This window comes from Daldinia childiae (assembly GCF_008694065.1).
Source record: "Daldinia childiae strain JS-1345 chromosome Unknown Scaffold9, whole genome shotgun sequence".
NCBI lineage: Eukaryota > Fungi > Ascomycota > Sordariomycetes > Xylariales > Hypoxylaceae > Daldinia > Daldinia childiae.
Window position 1 is genome coordinate 1126154 of NW_022984650.1, and position 20981 is coordinate 1147134.

Sequence of the window (20981 nt, forward strand, 5' to 3'; positions counted from 1 at the left end):
AAATATAATAATATATTAACGTTAATAATTTAAATTTAAATTTTTTTTTAAAGAATTAATTTAATATTAATTTAATAAATTATTTTTATAATAATTTATAATATAATTATAAAATATATTATATATATTATATATAACCTTAATTTTTATAATTATATAAATATATTTTAAAATTAAAATAAAAATAAAAATAAATATAATAAAAAATATAAAAAATTTAATTAATTTTATTTAAAAATAATAATTTATTTTTAAATTTATTTAATTTATTATAAAAATAATTATTATTAAATATAAAAATAATTTATATAATATTCATTATTAAAATAATTAATTTTTAATAAAAATATATATTTATTATAATAAAAGATTATTTAAAACCTCTTACCTTTTTAAGCTAAAATTAAAATATAATATTATAAACTATTTATATATAATTTTAAAAATAATTTAAATATTTTAATTTAATTTTTTCTTTTTTATATTTAAAATAATTGTAAAAAATTAAATTTCTTTATTTTATATTTTTTATTTCTTTTAAATATTTACAATTAAAATAATTATTTATTATTATCGATTAAAAATAAAAAAATATCTATTTATTATATAATTATTTTTTATTTTTAATATAATAAAGATATTATATTTTAATTATAAGAAAAAGAAATAAATTATACCTAAAAAATTCTTTATTTAAAATAGTTTTAATTAATAACCTTTATTAAAAATATTATTATTTTATTATTTTTTATTTTTAATTTATAATATTTATAAATTTAATATATTTAATATATAATTAAAAAAACGTTTTATTATTAAAATTAAAAAATTAATTTATAAATATTTTTATTAACTTAACACATTTTAAAATATAAAATAAAATAGCTAAAATAATATATATTTTTATTTTTACCTTTTTTTCTTTACTAAATTATTTTTTAATATTTTAAATTAATTAATTAAAAAAATAATACTGTTAATATTTAATCTTTATATTTTTTATATAAATAACTTATATATTAATAATTTATTAAATAAATTTATAAATATTTATTTTATTATTATAATCTTATATTTAAAACCAATTTACTTTAAATCTTACCTTTTTAAGTTTCAATTCTTAAATAATTAGATTAAATAATATCTTTTTTTAAACTTAATTAAATACTATATTACTATTTATACAAAAATTATTTATTAAATTTATATATAATTAAAATTTAATAAATTTAATTTATAATAATTTATTTAATATAATATTTTAAATATTAAAATAAATTTTTTTATTAATATAAACATTATTAAAAATAACCTATTTTAAATTATACTATATTATTTAATTATAAATAATATTAAATATTTTACCTATATATAAATTTATTAATATTATATAAATATTATTATAAAAATATAATTTTAAATATATTATTTATATTATTTATAACTATCTTTTAAAATACCTTAAACATAATAATTTTTTCATGTTTAATATTTAATAACTACCGTTTTAAATTATTTTAAAATTTAAAATATTATAAAAATTTATTAAAAAAAAAAATAAAACCTATAAATTAACAAAATATAAATATTTTAAATATATTTTTTTTTTACCAAATAAATATATATTAAATAAAATTAAAATTCTTAATTTAAAATATTTATAAAATATTTATTAAATTTTTTATTATAAAAATATTATTTTATAATATTAAATTAATAATTATAATAATAAAATAAAAAATTATCCTTTTAATTATAATAAAAAAAAAACCGTTTTAAAAAATATTAAAATAATATTTTAAAAACCTAATAAAATTAAAATATTATAAAAATCTTATAATTTAAACTTATTATTAATTCTTTTATAATAAATAAATTTAATTACCATAATTAAAATATTTTTTTTTATTTTTAAATTATATATAATTATTAATAAAATATCTTTATAATATAAAATTTTAAAATAATTTTAATTAATAATTTTTTTATAAAATAATTTTTTAAATAGTTTAATATTTTTATTATTTATTATATTTTTATTTTTATTTTTATTTTAAATAAATTTAAAGTTATAAAATTTTTTTTAAATTTTATTTTTAAATTTACCTTTTTTATTATTAATAATCTTTATAAATTATATCCCGATATATATAAAAAAATAATAATATTTTATTAATTATATATAATATATTTTATTAAAAAAAATATTTTTATTATAAATTAAATTAAAAATAAATAAAATTAATAAATTATTTATATTTATAATAGATTTTTTATTAATATTAAAAAATTAAAAATTAAAATAATAAATTATATATAAATTATAAAATTAAAAAATTTAATTAATTTCTTTAATTATATCTTAAAATAAATAAAAAAATAAATTATTTTTTTAATTTTTTTACAATTATTTCTATTTATATAATAATTAATTTTATTTATATATAATTATTAAAATTATTAAAAATATTTTTATAATAAATTTTCCGATATAATATTATAATTATTATAAATAAAATTAAAAAAATTAATAGTTATATTTTAATTTACATTTTTAATTATTAATTTTTAATTTTTAAAATTATTAAATATATAATAATTAATTATTAATTAATATATAAAAAAATAATATTTAAAAATTTTATTACCGTTTTTATTTTTTATAAATATTAATAAAATTAATTTTAATATTATATACCTAATAAAAATTAAAAAATTTTTTTTTATAAATTTTATTACGTAATGCGATATATTATACTATTATAAAAAATATTAAACATTTTTTTTTATTATTTTAATTCTAAATTTTTTATTTAATAAAATTTTAAATAAAATCTTTATAATATATATTATAATTATATTTATTATAATATATAATAATAATTATATTTATAAATCTTAATAAAAATAAAATATAAAAAATAAAATAAAGAAAGATTAAATTAAGGTATTATAAAAAAAAAAAAGAAATAAAAATTAAAAATTATAAAAAAAATAAAAAAATTTAAAAAAAAATATTTTTAATTTAATAATAGAAATATATAAAAAGATTTAAATAATTTAATAATTATAATTTAATAAAATAAACATTTAATTATAAATAAATTATATTTAAAATAATAAAAAATAAAAATATAAAATATTTAAAAAATATAAAAAACGTTGCTATTTTCTTACCTAAAAATAAGAGGATATATAAAAATATATAACTTAAATTTGGATGGGAGAACATGATAATTGCGCTTTAAATTATAAAAGGCTATTATACCTTTTTATTATTTTAATTTTTTTATTGGAATAATAATGCGCTAAAAATATAGCTTTAAATATATATTTTTAATAACATTTTAATATACCATATTAATATATTTATAATTCCACCATTTCTACAGCAATAAAATTATAAAAAATACCTATAATAACAATAAAAGCCAAAAAGTTAATAGGTATTTTTTTCTATTTTTTGTTGTCTTCTTTTGTACTTTTCTTTACATATATTATATGGTGTTGTTTTTGGAAGAAAATGCTAAGACTGCGCAATTACTTTTCGCTCCAGACTGTCTCTGTCATCTCTGCCCATCTACTAAACGCCGATCTCCTCTTTATCGCTGCCCCTTTTCCATCCACCCAGGCCACGCCATACATAATATCTCATCAAAGGAAACCGGAGTTATTAAATCTCGGGCTCTATTAAGATCTACTTGCTAGGGTAACTAAGGTTTAGTCTGCATACCATCATGAAGCTGAAGTGACGAGTAAGAAGAGTAGACTTTATCATAGGTATCCTTTGAGTTCACTCCCAAGTTCACCAAACTCCAGCATAAAGGCTTAACCGCCGGATCGACAGATGCGCATTAACATCGATAAGCTTTCGAAGCTTTCGCATTACCAAGGTAGCTTCAGAGGGGTCTCAAGGTTATTCCCAAGCACCGTCTCGGCCATTCCAATATCTCCTATTATTCAAAAAGTCAGTGGCAAAAGCAGTTTAGTTCATAGGTTCTAGCCTTACGTGGACCACGGGGAGCCCAGTATTCCCCAGATTTGCTAATATCTAACGTTTCTGTCCAATCCACAAGACTCTTCGCGGCAACTTCAGGAGTCACGGCTGAATAAATATCGCATGTTTTAGCTTTACCGCATGTAATGTCTTAGATTCCGGTTACTTACCACCACCTTCGTCCCAGTGCTTGTCAAAACCGACGCCTTTGGTCATCTCGGTGCGCATGAAACCCGGGTGTACGATGCTAACAATGATACCTTTTTCCTTAAGATCGATACTGAGAAGTTTTCCGCCCATGTTTAACGCGGCCTTGCTTGCGTGGTGCGCGTAGTTGCCGCCGCCTTCTTTCTCGTGCCGTAGAGTGATACTTCCGGCCTCGCTAGAAATCAAGATTATCTTGGATCCGGCTTTCAAACGTTCGTTGTGCACGAGGCGATGCACAATGAATAGTGGTGCGATAGAACTGACGGTATACATAGTCAATTCATCGTCCCAATTCGGCCCTCCGGACTTGGAAAAGTCCTCGGTCATGAATCGCCCGGCGTTGATAATCTACAAGCAGTAAGGTTGGTCATATAATATTGCAAAGTCAACGTATATAACTTACTACGATATCTATAGGCTTCTCTCCTTCGAGCTGACTAGAGAGATTGTCTCCGACATGTTGATTAGTAAGGTCAATTCCAGAGAGCCACTTGATGCCATCCGGGAATCCGCTAGGTGCAGCATCAGATCGTGTGGTCGCATATGTGAGCGTCTTGGGATTTGAAGCGTATTCCTTCACCAGTGCGGCTCCTAAGCCTCTAGTAGCCCCGATTATTAATACAGAAGTCATTGTAGAATTAGCTATAATACTGAATAAGGTGGAAGAGGAGTTAAGTGTGTTGAGTAACCGCGATATGAGGGGACGATGTTTATTTTAGTTTCCGTTGTGTTACAAAGCGTTACCGTTGACGAGGAGAGTCTCAGCACGCCATTGATGGTGAGATAGATGGTGACGTCACTTCTCATAGCTACGATAACTGTTGCTTTTTATGCACAACATAGAACGTATTAATAAATTAGTATATTTGAATACTTCAGCGCCTTTCACAGCCATAGCTCACTAAGTCATCAACTTCAAAAAAGTCAAATTCCCATACCTCTTACACCTATCAGTCTATTTCCACGATATTTTAAATCTAATACAACTTTGTCTACGAGACGCGTCCAATTATATTTAGGTCCTATCTTACTTCTCGAATATCAAAAAGCCATGGACTAGAATAGTTATTAAGTGCTAGAGAACTCTAGGGAGCGAGAATAGTTGGTAATAAGAAAATCTTCCCAGACACAAACACTCGTCCGTGAGTAGAGTAAGGGTCATGAAGTAATAATACTCGAGTGTTGATTTAGAAACACCAATTATGAGGTCAAAATAAACAGTTGGTCGTCTATTAAGTAATTACCCCTAGACGAGATCATGGAAACGTCATCTCTACTACTATACCTCTCATCAAGTCACGTTGAAATCTATACACAAGGTTAAGGAGACTGGATAATTCCAAGTATCACACACCCAGCTTACAAGAAACAAATCCACATATATAAATCTTACGCAAGAGTTCAAGCTCATGACAGACAATAAATAATTGCAAACAGACACGCAAACCACGCATTTTCAAATCTCGTACCCTTCATAATAGCATACAAACAAGACGCCGTGCCCGTCACATTACGACACGTTACGGCGCGTTTTTCACTCTTCCTTCCTCACATTTCCATTATATCTATCACATTCCCTTCAACCCCCTCCCATAAGACCCTCTCGGTCTCATAGCTTACTAGCAGGCGCCGCATTTCCCACCGCAGTAATCTCATCGTACAGCAGAGTCGTCAGGAAATCAGCGTAGTCCTCACCCGTGATCTGGCCCGCAAAATACTGTGATGCGAGGCCGAACTTGTTGCCCTTGGGCGCATTGGCAGCGAGTTGGTCCGTTTGATCTTTTAGGAGCTTTAATGCGTATGCCTTGTCGACTTTCTTACCCTCGGCTGTGGTTACGCCGTGGCGTACCCATTGCCAGAGCTGCGACCGGGAAACTTCGGCTGTGGCGGCGTCCTCCCTGTTTTAGTTAGGTTAGTGTGTGCTTGACGTGGTGGTGGAAAAGTAGAATAGGGTAAACGGAGAGTGGAGGTGAGAAAATGAGGTTAGTTTACTCACATCAGGTAATTAATAGGCACGCAGCCAATCCCGCGGATCCAAGCCTCCATGTAACCAAGGCCGATGTTCAGGTTCTTCCGGATACCATCCTCGGTGATCTTTCCAGGGACGTTCATATTTAGCAAGTCATTTCGGCCGACCTTAACGTCCTCGCGTCGCCGGAACAGCTGGTTCGGCGTCGGCATGTGCTTGTTGAAAATCTCGGAGGCAATAGATGCCAGAGCCGGGTGTGCTACCCATGTACTAAGAAAAGGGACAACGTCAGCTTAGCTTATTTAGGAAAAGGGAGGAAGGGAAGACATACCCATCATGACCAGCGCGCACCTCCCGCAACTTGTCAGCCCTCACACCCTCCATCGCCTTATCATTCGCCTCCTTATCGTCTTTAATCGGGATCTGAGCCGCCATACCGCCCATAGCATGGACGCCACGTTTATGGCACGTCTGAATCAGTAATTTAACGTACGCGTCCATGAACGGAACCGTCATGGTAACCGCGCTGCGGTCCGGTAGGACGAACCCGCTGTTCTGGCGGAACTTCTTAATGGTGCTGAAGATGTAATCCCAGCGACCGCAGTTAAGACCCGAGCTGTGGTCCCGCAGCTCGTAGATGATCTCATCCATCTCGAATGCGGCCAGGATTGTCTCGATGAGGACAGTGCCGCGGATCGTGCCGCGCGGGACGCCTACTGAGTCCTGCGCTAGGTTGAATACGTCGTTCCAGAGGCGCGCTTCCAGATGCGACTCCATCTTGGGCAGGTAGAAGTATGGGCCGAAGCCCTGCTTGACGGACTCGCGCGCGTTATGGAAGAAGTACAGGCCGAAGTCGAATAGAGAGCCCGAGATCGGCTCTCCGTCTACTGTGACGTGCTTCTCATCGAGGTGCCATCCTCGGGGTCGCACAATAAGGGTAGGGAGCACGCGGTCTGTTCGTAGCTTGTACTCTTTCGGGCCTTGCTTGAAGTCAACCTGTCGCCGCACAGCATCGTATAGATTTACTTGGCCATTGATCATGTTGTCCCACGTCGGGGCGCTTGAGTCTGGTGTTGATGTTAGTCGATTGATCAGCCAATAGCTCTTCACCTACCAACATCATCACTACTTCCACTATTACTCACCTTCAAAATCCGCCATATAAGTCCATACTTCTGAGTTTAGCGCATTTACGACCATCTTGCGGTCCGTAGGGCCTGTGATCTCTACTCTCCGGTCGACAAGACCCGGAGCCGGTGGCGCGCCTTTCCATGTCGGATTCTCACGGATGTGTCTTGTCTCAGGTAGGAAGTCCGGCAAGTTGCCTTTGTCGATCTCAGCTTGACGTGCGACGCGACGCTCTAATAGTGTCTTGCGAGTGCTATTGAAGGATCGGTGAAGTAGTGCTAGGAAGGCCAATGCCTCTGGTGTCAGGATCTTTTTATGCTCTGGCTGCACGGTGCCAGAGATGGATACACCTTGCAAGATGCTGTCGGTGGTTGCCATGATTATATATCTTTTGTGTTCTGAAATAACGACCTCGAGATTCGCTTCGTTAGGATATATAAATAGTTAATTACCTCGGACCTTGGGTTCTGATGATGATGTTTAATTTAGTTAATATCTAATAGCTATAAAGAGCTAGGTAGAGTACGAAGAGAATTCGGGAGTAATATATAAAATCCTTTGTCTAGCTTGGTATCCAAAGGGATTAGCGGCAATACGGCTACGGAGTAGATAACAGTGGGTTCCCACGGTTATAAAAAGCAGCGGCGACAAGTTCGGGTGGAAAATAGTGTAAAAGCCAAGGTATGTAACCGCTTTAAAGTTGAGGTTCCCCTTGCCAAAGGGAGGGGTTTCTCAAACTTATGTACAATACAGTACTGTAGGTATGCAAACGTAGATGGACTACCACTAGTCTAGGGCTACCTTCTTACCTAGGTGCGTAGACTACGACATGAGGCGACTAGACAGGTCGCTCTCCGACTATGTTCGGCTGGAAGGAGGGTAGATGACTGGCTACGTGATGTTGATGTAGCCGATGAAGATGGGGAGAAATACCTAGGATACCTTAGGTACTTAGGTATGAAGCTTGTGAAAGTGTGGGGGAAGATGCTACTCCGTGACTTCACGAGGCCGTCGAGGATTTTAGTTCTAGATGCTACAAAGACGTAAAAAGTATACGAGTAGTTATCGGCATGTCATGTATGTATGAAGCCTAGTTCTTTGTACTCGTGTACCACATAGGATCTCTTCACATGTAAAGCCGGGGAAGCTCTAGGTATTATGGGAGTTATTATTGAACGAAGGTAAGTTTAGAGCTTTAACCCCCTGTATCATTGGCCAGCATTCCCCAACTTCTCATCCCCACATCCCAGTTAAAAACGGTACCCTTTAACTAACAATTAACTAACGACGAGCGCTTATTGGTTCGTTATGCCGTAAAGGCGTAAGTCCATCTGCCCGTCGCTCATAAGGAACCGTTTTTATCGTCAATTGGAGATTCTCAGTTGTTGATCATGACGGCATTAATTCTATAATATTTATAATATTTAAGTATCTTATCTTCACGCTTAAATTACCTAACTATAGAAACACATTTTAAATCATGATAACTAAGAGCTACTGTAGCGATATCGCTGCTCAACTACCTAGGCTCCTGTTCTCGGGGATATCTCGAAATGATAGGAATGTGCATGTATGTATAGTAAACATATAGTAAACCGATTCCTTTGATAATAAGAATCTAGCCAGATCTATATGTATGGAGTCCCGAAGATACGGGACGGTAAACAACAACGCTATTGGATAAAGAAACGGGCGACTGGAGTGACGTAGTCAACCTAGAACTCCCGAAGTACCGAAACTGCGATGCTCCCGGCTGCCGAGGTCGGATATCAACCAATTCGAGGTCCTAGATCGCCAGAGTTGCCGAGAGTACCCGAATCCAAAACTACATGCTAAGAATGTACCTAGCAGGCCTATATAGGTACTTTGAATTTTCGCAATACCAGCTATGCTCAATTACATCCTCAATCCTACGCGGATGCTTAGCGATATACTTAGCGATATACTTACTATAACGGACAGAGAAAGTTGAGTGGCTGTATAAACTGACTACCTACCTCTTACCACCTAAGGAGTTTATAGCAAAGGGTCTCAAGTGGGAAGCAAGTGTTCATGTAATTACTAATATATTTGAAGTTTAACGAAGGCGACAGCTTGTCTAGGAAAAGGTTGCATTGTCTTCTATTCTATTAGGAACGATTCACTTGTTATTCGTACGTATCCACCGTTGAGTTACCGGTAATATTTCACATTGATGTCTAAGATGGAAAGTATGTACCTACTCTATTTTACATTCATCTATAGCGGCATTTGAAGAAGCTAGTGTAGGCGAGCTCTGAGTAGCCTGATTGTGGCCCCGGGGTAAGCTACAATTGACTCAGATTAGAAAAGAATGGCAAGGAGGTATACCAAAGGCCATCGTATAACTTTCCTGACTTTCTTTGCACGGCTTCTTTTTACGTTCCGGTAGAAGGGATATCGCATTTACCTCCTCGCTATAATTTCGTCAGGCTTGACTCTGACAGCTGTTGTTGTTCTAGCAGCTATAGTCCAGTTCTCAATACCGTCCACTATTTGAATAATCACCTGGCTCTGATCTCTCGTTGAAACCTTAGGATCTATTGTTGAGTGGTAATAAGGGATGTGTTTGAAGTTGCTGCTGGGATAGTGTTTTCCGGATATCCATTCTTTAAGGTATTCAAGCTGATCTTGGCTAATCTGAAGTTCTAACCATCCTCGTATTTAGTACGGGACCTTAACACGGATTTCTGCAAGACGCGTACAGTCTGCTACCTGGTATAAGTGGCGATACTCTCCCACATCTTGCAGTATCTCTTCATAGTGTCGTCTATAACTTCGTAATAGAAGAGGCTGATGCAGACATCGTCGTATCCACTACGGTTTAGTTAATTTAGAATCGCGATGTTCGTCTGACCATGGTAGCTCATAAGCCGAGGAGATGCCCCATGAAATGTTGGAGGACATCTTTAAGCTCGGGATCGCTTAATAGAGCTGTAGTCTGGTATAGATGCGGTCTATGCAAGTGTCGATGGAACCCGATATCTTCTATCCACATGTTTGGCTCCTGTCGGCTGCTCGACTCGTCTAAGATGGGATCGGCTACCGCTACCATGGCCGCTTGCACTGTTTCCTAGTCTTCTCTCGCTTTAGCTGGATAGCTTTCTTGGTGTGTGGGACGATTGCTCTGGGTATAGTTTTATTTAGTGCCTGCATTTCCGTTTCTTCAAGGAGTTTGAAGCTTGTGGCTTGTGTTGCAAAGTGGCCAGGAATGGTTGAGGCTGTAACGTGAGAGGTTGGGAAGCCCAACTGCACCCAGAGTTCTGGCGAGGCGCGATAGAGTTCGTGCATATGGGCTGCAATCGCGGTCTCGCGAGCCTCGTTGGTTTTGGCGCGACGCACTGCGTCAATGAACAGGTTGACGTTGCGATAGGCGGTGTCTCGGCCCACGGTGACGATGTCGCCGGATCCGAAAGATTCGTCCAGGTCTGGGTGGAACACGCCGATGTCTCTGACTTTGAAACCATCTAGTTGGATTTTTCGTTCCGCGGCTATGCGTCGTTCGCGTTGGCTGTCGCGGACTTCGGTGAGGAAGTCGTTGATAGTATTGGGTGTCAGTCCCAATGTCATCTGTAGAGCGACGACGTGCTCGGCGATACGTCGTCTGCCATCTTCATCGATATTGGCGAGGTGATAATTGAAGAGGATCGGCCGCCCATGGCGTACACAACTTCGTCCACGTTGCATCATGGCCTCCATGCGTAATGGGGGTATCATACGCTAAATTTCAAACTTTCTGTGACATTTCTACTAGTGTTTAACTCGAGACTAGTAAATTGATGATCGGGTAGACGCGCAACCAGGCCCCTTCCCTGGCGCACCAATCGGCTAAGGTCAAGTATATTTTTAAAGTCTTTGATAAGTTTGAAAAGAGGTCGTTTTCTTGTTTAGCTCTGGTAGCTTCTCATAGCGGTCGCAATTGAGTGGATTGGGGCATAACATTGTCAATATTACCCTGTTTAGCTGAGTTGGGATCTCTTGTTGTATTGTTGTGATCAAATCGTAGGAGGCGACAGAAGATATTGAAAGGCGATTATTAATATTATTGCTTACCTATGGTAGGCCAAGTCAGATTGAGTAGAATGAAGTTGATTCTTCTAAGTTTTACTTGCAGACCTTCGGTTTGCAAGTAAAGCTTATACTTGCTAAACTAATGCTAGTTATGGCAGGCGTAGCCTGCCATAACCCCCTCCTTCGCGAAAATTCTTAAAAACGACCTCGTTTATGGTGTCGTCCTTCGTCTTCGTCCTCATCTTCTTCTTCCTCGCGATATTTTCTATTCGCGAGCGTTTTTGCTATGTCACTAGGTATATTTATTTGAGGCGGTGCCGCCTTTGCTGGTGAGGGCTTCGCTGGTGAGGGCTTGCCAGGCTTCTTTGTTTTCAGGTCTTCTATAAAAGACTTCTGTGTTTGGCAGAGTTCGTCAAGGCTTTTCGTTAGTTTGGTCAGTGTACCTGCCAACATTGTAATCTGTTATCTCGCCTCTCTCTCGTTTTCTCTTGCCGATTCTCGGTCTTTTAATAGTTCGGCCACCTGTTGCTCCAGCTTTTCCAATTTCGCTTTCATTTCGTCCTCCTCGGTTTTGCCTCGCCAAAAGTCGGTTCCGAAAATTCCGGCAGTTGCAGTGGGCCTAGTTGTCTCGCCGAATCTTGCGGCAGCTTGTCCCATCTAGGTAGGTATTGAATGTACGTGTTATAGTATTAGAACTGTGTAGACTCCAAGGTATGCGTCATAGTACACCTATGACTTCCTCGGAGGTGACCTTTATTGGAGTAGTTGTTTAATCATTCTAGAAGTCAAGGAGAATATAGCTGTGAATATGCGACAAGTGTTAGGGTTTTAAGATGTGGTAGATATTAAGAAAGGTCGTTAATTATTAGGAGGGCATCTCAAAAGGTAGAGTAGGAAACGAGAGAAAATAAGATGTTGAATTGTTGTAAGAAGTCAAAGTGGGATCAAACACGCGACTGTCAGTTTTAAGTGCCTCTATAGTAGTACCCGTTACACTTTCCACACGATGCGGCGTTGTTCCTTCCACCCATCTCTGAATGTACCCAGACAAACTCTACTTACCTCCCTATTACTACCTCTCAAACGAATAGAGCAGGTGTATCGCAACTTCATAGGAAACTATAAGCAGGTGCAAGTAAAACATGTTATTGGATACTTAGGTACCTAACCATATGTGCTTGCTTTAGATACATATGGTGTGGCAGTATCGAAACCTAAAAGGAGAAGTTGGTGATTATGTATAACTAGGATGAATAGTGTCAGGCATTGGCATGGGCATAGTCACTACAATATTCAAACTCTTCTTCACCCACCTAATATATATGACTAAACCTGATATTTAAGCTTACCTTATATGTAGGTAGTTAATAGGGAAAGACTATTGATAACAGTTTACTCTTTATTTTACTTATGTACAAGATGCTATAATCTATACAAGCCTGAGGTCGCTATAGGTAATTTGATAAGACTCGACTAGGGGTAGACTAGCGCTACTAATACGCCATAAAATGATGCACTACTTAGTAAACACTTGCCTAGGGACTTAATAAGAAGAAGACTGGTGGTGTTGTTGGTGATAAGCCAACGCCTTCTTCTCAATTGTATCAAGCTCAGCTTGGACGAAGTGTACCACGGGCTCAACTATTTGGTGCACCTAACCCTTATAAGGACTGGGCCCGATCATGAGCTCTGGCTTGACGAGGGTGTCAAACTCGTCTGATGTTAAGGCGTTAAGTTCCATTGCGCTATCCTTTAGATTTAGACCCTTCTTATGTGCGTTCTTGGCGACCTTGGAAGCCATATCGTAACCGATCTTAGGGTTGAGGCAGGTAACCAGCATAAGCCTAAAAGTAGCAACTATTAGCCAATATTTAACCAGGGGTTATTACTCAGAAATTAACTTACGATTCCTTCATGATGCTGGAAATCTTTTCCTCGTTGGCTTGGAGACCCTCGACAAGATTCTTCTCAAACGAACGCATGCCGTCGGCAAGGATTCTCACACTGTGTAGAAGGTTTCGGATAATAAGGGGCTTATAGACGTTGAGCTCGAACTGGCCGTTCATGCCACCGATGGTCGTGGCAACGTGGTTACCCATGACCTGAGCGCAAACCATAGTCAAGGCCTCACATTGAGTAGGGTTGACCTTGCCGGGCATGATACTGGAACCCGGCTCATTCTCTGGCAAGATTAGTTCACCTAGACCGCAACGGGGACCGCTGCCAAGATATCGGATGTCTTGAGCAATCTTGGTAAGAGACGCAGCTAAGGTGTTGAGAGAACCGGAGGCCTGGACAATAGCGTCGTGTGCAGCGAGTGCCTCGAACTTGTTCGGTGCTGTCTTGAACTCGGTTCCTGTCATCTTGCTGACTTCCTCGGCGATCGCCTCGGCAAAGCCCTCAAAAGTGTTGATTCCTGTACCAACAGCAGTTCCGCCCTGAGCAAGTAGTCTTAAATCCGGCAGAGAGCTCTCGACTCGCTTGATACCAAAGTCTAGCTGAGCAACGTATCCTGAGAACTCTTGCGCTAAAGTTAGAGGTGTGGCATCCTGAAGGTGGGTTCGTCCAATCTTGATGATGTTCTTGGCGTTGAAATCGTCAACCTTCTTCTGTAGCGCGTCTCGGAGGCTCTTTAGAGAAGGCAAGAGCTCGCCTTCGAGCTCGAGAACAGCGGCGATATGCATGACAGTGGGGAAAGTATCGTTCGAAGAAGCGGAACGGTTGACATGGTCGTTCGGGTGGACCGGCTTCTTGGAGCCCTTGGTACCTCCAAGGATCTCGATAGCTCGGTTCGAGATAACTTCGTTGGCGTTCATGTTGGACTGAGTACCCGAGCCGGTTTGCCAGACGACGAGGGGGAAGTGGTCAATGAGCTTGAGGTCAGCCACCTCGGCGGCAGCTTGTTGGATGGCCTTGCCGATTTTCTCATCTGTAATAATATAGTCGCATCGTGTAAGCCAATACCCCTCCATAGCATACATAGTTAGGGAACAATGCGCTCCGTGTAAGATTGTGGCATACCAAGTCCGTACCGCATGTTGACGGTGGCCGCAGCACCTTTCAAGATACCGAATGCCCTAACAACCGGAGGGGGCATTCGATCTTGAGGTTGGTTGATTCGGAAGTTAGAGAGGGATCGCTCAGTTTGAGCTCCCCAGTACTTGTCGGCGGGGACTTGGATTTCGCCAAAGGCATCGCTCTCGGTTCTCGTGTTATCAGCCATTCTTATCGATGTCGCATGTAGGTTTCTTTGAAATTGTAGGGAATGCGTAGCTTTACTAGAGATGTAACTGGTGCGGAGAGATCTCGAGGTGACATATGACGATGTGGAGGTAGCGTTGCATGTGCAAAGAAGCCGAGGAGCAATCCTCGGCCCAAGAAGGTTTCTAGCTTGGCCGCTGGCCGCAGCTCCTACCGATCGCAGCATGTTTTACAGCGCGCAGTAGCTTCCCCAAGATCAATTCAAAGACGGAAGCTGCCAATTGGTCATGATACGTCAGCTGACAGGTACTAGAAAGGATGATTGATCTTGTGAAAGGTCCGGTTAAACTTACAGACCCGTAGGTAGGGATAGTGTATGTTTTAGTAGGTAAGAATTGTAAAGGAAAGGAAGAAAGATAAAATTGCTACAAAAAAAACGCTCAATATTTTTTTTGAAGCTGCTTCAGATTACGATTCTACCGTCCGGAAGCCAGACAGACGCAAACTGCCCCGGTTTCTTATTTGCCGGCCCGTTGCGAAACAGGAAACAGTAAGCCAGTTCCATTCGACCTTTTTTTTTATTTACCCCTGCTATAAAAATGCGGTCCGGAAACACCCGATCGCGGTAAAAATGAGATGAAACCTCATCCACGAGTCTATTGAATTGTACTATGTACTCCCGTACCCCTTACGTAAAGGGATATGTATTATGTACATGTATTAATAAAGTGAAAACTCAACAAGAAAGATTAATACACAAGGTGATAAAAAGGGGGGATGACCATGTCAGAATCGAAAGGAAACAAAAACTAGCTAGTAAAGAAGCGCATTTCAGTACCTAACTTACAAACGACTGATGCGAATTATGGATTATGAAGCAGATTTCGTTCCAACCAGAGCCATGATTAAGTACAACCAGTACCGTAGCTTCGTGTAGCATAAGGAGGAGTCTGCCCATTGGCAATCTGTGCTCAACCGCCACCCCTCCCCATCTCATGTAGAAAGTAGAAAGTAGAAAAGAGAAAACAGAAAGAAAAAAAACATGATCGTAGTGCTTAGAGATTTTTCTGTGTTCCGACATGGTAAAACAAACAGTGCCGTATCCAGATCCCTTGCAGCTACGTATTCCAGGAATTTATTCCCAAAGCATCCAAGCTATTCATCAACAGATGCGAAGGATACAAAGGAGAAGATCCTCTGTTGTAACTCCGGTAAACCCTGAAACTCCTTGAAGTTGATGAATGTGCATATCCCTAATAGGGACAAAAAAGAAAACTAGCAAGGCGACGTCACGAGTTGAGTGTCTTGATCATCATCTTGATCTTGTACTTGTCGACGATGAGTAGACCTCGCGAGAGGAAGACGCTGCCCATCGCATCTATCACCCTATTAAACGTAGAAGCAGCCCCACGTTCTTGCGTGAATCGAACAATGCAGAGCTGATTACGCCTGCCATGTTCGATGACCGTCATGATCTCCGCTGCGAAGGAAGCTTCCTTCAATTCGAGATCTGTGAATGGGAAGCGGTTAGTTACCGCTCTTACATAGAAGAGGATGGGTATAGCGCTTACCATTCTTATTACCAACTCGTGCAAAGACAAGGTTACGTTCCTTGTCAACCACGACATCCCTCATGCCGTGACGACGCCATCCTTTCAGCAAATTGACAATTTCTTGTCTCACATGGCGACGGGGCATTGAGAAGCAAATGTATCTAGTTGCGGGTTTAACCCGGAACAAACGAGCCAGCCAGTTCTGCTGGGGCTCGATATTGCGGCCTCCGGATTTCTCCTGCGATTTCTTAGTCTGTAGCCGATGAGATGAGCGACTAGATGCTCGAGGAGGCTCGGAGTTAGAGGAATCATTGACCTCAGGACCTATACTTGCAATTAGTTTCGACGATGGCGTTGGTGGCTACGGATGAGCTTACCCGCAAGCGAGACCTTGAACTGGGATTGCTCTTTGTTACCACGCCAGAACGCGAAAGGGAAACTCCTCTTCTTCGCAGGCTGCGCGGCAGGGTTGGCCGATGAGTTAGTTTCCGTGTGGTTAAGGGCATCAATGTTCCCCCAACTGGAGCTATCTGATGATTCGGATTTTTCCTTAGAGCTGCGCTTAAACCACGACGATTTCTTCTTAATTGTGGTAGTAGAATCCGTCCTATCTCGCATGGTAGGCTTGGCGGGCTCGTCAGAGGGCTCGTTGGAACCGGGTACTTTTACCTCGTCCTCTGCATACTGCTGACGAAGGGTAAGTTCTTGTCGCACCTGCGGAATCTCTTTCACACCCTGGGATAACTCCTTGTGATAATCAGATGCGACCGGGACCATGATTTTGCGACGCCGATTAGATGGAGAATCGACTAGGCGGATTGTGTCCACAATTTGGGCCAGGTGTTCTAAGCCCGCACCCTCTTCAGCTGGTGCATGACGGGCTGGTGAAGACTCGGCAGGCGCGGAAACGACTCGTAGTCTATCTCCATCTTCAAACGAGTCATCTTCCTTTGCACCCTCGTTAATAGCCGGTAAGGGTATTTTATCTTTGCCCCATTGTGTGCTGTACTGCGAGTAGATAGGAGCCGATACGATTCTACGCTCTGTTCCTGCCTGCTCAAAGGGCCTACCGGACTGGCCAGGTCGATTGCGTTGCGAAACCATCTTGCCTCCTTGCCCCGTGGGTTCGGGTATACTGCCCCTAACCTGATCAGTTCTCTTCGCTGTTACATACCTATGCACGTCCAAATCTTTAGAAGATGTCGGCAATGGCCATGACTCCCGTGGCTGTGCGTTGACTCTCATTTCTCTTGCTCCTTGTGTGGCTGGAGCTGGAGTGCTGGTAGAAGTCAAGATAGTTTTTGTCTCGGAAAATGGAGACTCGCCTAGGTAAGACTCTTGACTTAGGAGGGTACTATTGAAAGCATCATCACAATCTTTTGCAATGGTATTGCTGAATTGGCGTAGCTCCTCATTCCAACATAGACCATCATCTTTAGCCTGGGCCATTTCGGAGATCTGTGTGCCTGATCGGGTTCCTTCGCGATTCTTAGATAACCTCTTCTTCTTATTGGAACCTGTCGGGGTTGAGGGAATTTGGCCATAGGTGGTGCTGTGTACCGTGACATTGGTGGGACTACATTCTGCTTCGCTTTGACTAGTTAATTGTCTATGCGCACGCGAGAAGTTAACTCCGCGTTTGCGACGTGAGGCGGACCGCTTATATGAAATCTCCTCGCCACTTTGTATTGAATTTAGAGAACGTCGTGAGCCACGTAGAGTAGGTGGCGCTTTCATGTGCTTTCCACCTGTTCCACGTCGCGAATACGTGGAGTTAGTCCTGGCTGACCTACTTCGTATGCTTGGGGCTTGTGAGTTTCGCGTAGACGTGGTGCCGTTGCGGTGGATTACGATCTTCGCTTGGCTGGCTACGACATCATCTAGAACGCGGGAAGATTTGTATGGATCGTAGCTTTGGATGGTGGCACCGCAATCCATAGAAGATCTCTCCAGAGGCTCACCATTCTTATCGGTGGCAATATTGGAGATAACGGTGAATCGCGACATAGATCGTCCATTCTTGGCCGGAAAATCCAAAGTAGTATACTTCTTCTTCCAATTAGGGGGCTGTAGATGGTGGTAGTCGCTCGCGGAGTATGTTAACTCTGTACCGTAGTTTTCCAATCTCTTCTCCCTATAGCTGTAGAGGAGCCAGTAGAACGTCTTGAACTCGTTGCGTCTGTATATCAAGTTAGCAGAGCGATGGTTGCTTAATATTAGTCAAACTTACTCGGGGCTTACTAGCTTTGATGCTAGTTGCTTTTCATCAAACGTATGCCACACGGACTTTAACTGTCTTAGAGTCTGCATATCAAGCTCGTCTGCCGGTACCGGATCGTATCGAGCGTCCCGTGTATAACCATGGGCACGTTCTCCATCATTGAGCTTATCCAAGTAATCATACCGACGAAGTAAAGGATGTTGCCAAATCTCTCGAATGGAGATACGCTCGTCGGGGTTTAACGTTAGCAGTCTGCCAATTAGGTCCCTAGCTTCGCGGCCGATGAAAGAGGGCATATGGTACTGGCCCCTTTTGATTTTTGCAAGCAGTAAATGAACATTGTCGTCCTCAAAGGGGAGAACATTGCACATGCAAGCATAAAGTATAACACCAAGACTCCAAATGTCTGTTTTGTCGCCCCGGTAGTAGCTACGGTTCATGAGTTCAGGAGCAGCATAATGCGGACTTCCACAGGCAGTCTTCAGTAAGTGGTTTGGGCCTTGATGCATAGCGGACATACCGAAGTCGGTAATCTTGATCCGGTAGTCCTTGGTGAGAAGTATGTTTTCCGGCTTTAGATCACGGTGGCATATGTTGAACGAGTGGACGTATTCCAAAGCATCAAGTATCTGACGGAAAAAGTACATTGTCTCGTCCTCGGCTAATGGGCCAGATCTAGCAAGGTAACTGTAGAGATCCCCCTGTTCTACGTATTCAAGGACAAGATAGCTGTGCCTAATATTAGTAATTGAACCTTAGTCATCGAAATTTTACATACATTTCTGATCGGTTCTCCCATATATCGTAGAGTTTCACGATATTCGGATGGTCGATCAGCTTCATAATAGCCACTTCTCTTTCAATAACGAATGGGATTCGATTCTCGGATTTGTACTCTGCGCGGGTGCGATCCCATCTGTCAAGGGCGGCTATACTGCCCGGCTGCATCATTGAATTGCCGTTTCTAGAGAGGATCTTTACGGCGGCGAGCTGGTTTGTAATATTGTGTTTTACCAACCGAACCCGGGCGGCCGAACCATTTCCCAAAGTCTTTCCCAGTTTCCATGGCCCGATATGAGTTTTACGGCGCTCACCACCAGAGGTTGTCACTGTGGTAGTCGAAGCTTGGGAGTTTCGCTTGTTGTCTGTGGTATTCTGTGGAATTACCGGAGCGCGAGAATTGACCTTAGTAGGCGCTCGCGGGTTGTCATGCTTTGAAGTAGCACTTGGGTCTGAGCTGGTATGTTGGCGCACTAAATTGGTGGGATGAGCTCTGAGAGGGTTAGGTTGAGGAACCTGAGCTTGAGTTGACTTGGTTGAATGCATCGAGGATGTATTGTTTATGCGAGCAGTCGCATCACCCAACGGGGCGCGGGAGGGCCGAGAAGCCGGTCCACGATAATCCGCCATATCGAAGAGATACTTAGACCATATCTATCCTAATTGGATTCAAGGCGGCCAATAGGAAGGATAATACGCATTAAACAATAGTAAGTTATAGCGTGTAGCTCGGCTTGGGGCACAACAAACTGCGGGAAAGGAAAGGATTTGATAATGTAGTAATGCGCATGAAGATGAAAAATGAGAGAGTGATGAGATAGAAGGATGAGAGTGCGCAGTAATAGGCACGCACGACTTCGCACCAGGCGAACCAAAAACAACAAGCCTGTCAATTTCTGCCAAATAGATGCAAGTATCAAGTTTAAAGTCTCAAGTCTCGGAAGGTGGTAAAGGACTTTGTGTTGTGCAGTAGCGCTTGGAAAAACGAAGTTGAATATGGGTTTGGTAAAAGAAAGTGAGCCGTGGTTCAGTTGGCAGAATAATTCTGCTCAAGCTGAGAAGTGGTGCGCGCAGTATGGGGAGAATGTAGGAAGTAGGTAGGTTAAGTTGAGGAATGCGATTTGATATTTTTACAGAAAACAAGACCAGAGTCCTACCTCTAAGACACTGTAAGCTAACTACCTTTTACTGTAGTGATGCGTAAAAATTCCGGGGCAACATTCCTTAAAGCTGTCAAAAGCGTTGCCTCAGTGTTTTTTCGGGTTTACAGCTGCTAAATTCCTGATACAGACAACCTTAGGTAATGTACTTGCATATATCGCAGGTACATACAATATCTCCCCACCTGCCACCTTCTACACCAACGCTGCATATTCTCAGCGGAGTCCACATGGTGTAATGCATATTTTATTAAGCATCACCTAGCAACTAGAATTAGACTAAACTCAACATGGGTAAGGTGGAAGAAGGAAAGGCAAGTACATGTATCAAATGCTATCGGTTTCATCTAGCACTCACAGAAACAGCAAGAGCGCGTATGCATCAGGATAACAACGACCACAGCAACCGCCGATTATAGGGTTCTAGGTTAGCAAGATACAGTACCTAACCTATAAAAAAGAAATATTCAGGGGACTTTGAAAAAAAGCTCTATTGTATGCCTACGTCTTGGGATAAGAATATATATGATATATGTAGATTTAAAAGGTCTAAGTTAAGACTGAAAGCTGAAGACAAGAAGTGTCGTTGGATATTACAGGGATCAGCTTAGTGGATAAACTCGAGCCTCAGGAACCCCAGTCGGAAAAAAAGGTACCTAAGTATACTGCCTAATTAGGTAATTTCTTATTTAAGTTTAAAGTGCCCTCCATTGTCCCCCCACTAGTAGCAGAACGC

The 20981-nt window shown here is 39.6% G+C and overlaps 4 protein-coding genes across 6 annotated transcripts; all 4 read right to left on the minus strand.

The window, feature by feature from the left end:
* Positions 1-3885: 3885 nt before the first annotated feature.
* GL218_07521 lies at positions 3886-7679 on the minus strand (the record flags this gene model as incomplete). Of its 3 annotated transcripts, XM_033584282.1 has the most annotated exons (7): positions 3886-3953; positions 4010-4105; positions 4168-4552; positions 4608-4795; positions 5825-6102; positions 6201-6443; positions 6505-6689. In XM_033584282.1, 7 exons carry the CDS (start codon positions 6687-6689, stop codon positions 3886-3888), a joined length of 1443 nt encoding a protein of 480 aa, XP_033432665.1. The 3 variants fall into 3 exon arrangements, with proteins under 3 accessions (XP_033432665.1, XP_033432666.1, XP_033432664.1); XM_033584281.1 differs by lacking the exons at positions 5825-6102; positions 6201-6443; positions 6505-6689 and having other exon boundaries at positions 4608-4835; XM_033584283.1 differs by lacking the exons at positions 3886-3953; positions 4010-4105; positions 4168-4552; positions 4608-4795 and adding an exon at positions 7319-7679 and having other exon boundaries at positions 5814-6102; positions 6505-7240.
* Positions 7680-10367: 2688 nt separating this feature from the next.
* Positions 10368-11036, minus strand: GL218_07522 (uncharacterized protein; the record flags this gene model as incomplete). Its single annotated transcript, XM_033584284.1, has 1 exon — positions 10368-11036. One exon carries the CDS (start codon positions 11034-11036, stop codon positions 10368-10370), a length of 669 nt encoding a protein of 222 aa, XP_033432660.1.
* Positions 11037-12984: 1948 nt separating this feature from the next.
* On the minus strand, positions 12985-14553 carry GL218_07523 (Fumarate hydratase, mitochondrial; the record flags this gene model as incomplete). The annotated part of the gene is made up of 3 exons (XM_033584285.1): positions 12985-13174; positions 13236-14259; positions 14352-14553. The coding sequence occupies 3 exons, from the start codon at positions 14551-14553 to the stop codon at positions 12985-12987; spliced, it is 1416 nt and encodes a 471-aa protein (XP_033432661.1).
* A 1267-nt stretch (positions 14554-15820) lies between these two features.
* Positions 15821-19715, minus strand: GL218_07524 (Serine/threonine-protein kinase HSL1; the record flags this gene model as incomplete). The annotated part of the gene is made up of 5 exons (XM_033584286.1): positions 15821-16041; positions 16103-16408; positions 16462-18263; positions 18315-19034; positions 19084-19715. 5 exons carry the CDS (start codon positions 19713-19715, stop codon positions 15821-15823), a joined length of 3681 nt encoding a protein of 1226 aa, XP_033432658.1.
* Positions 19716-20981: the final 1266 nt, after the last annotated feature.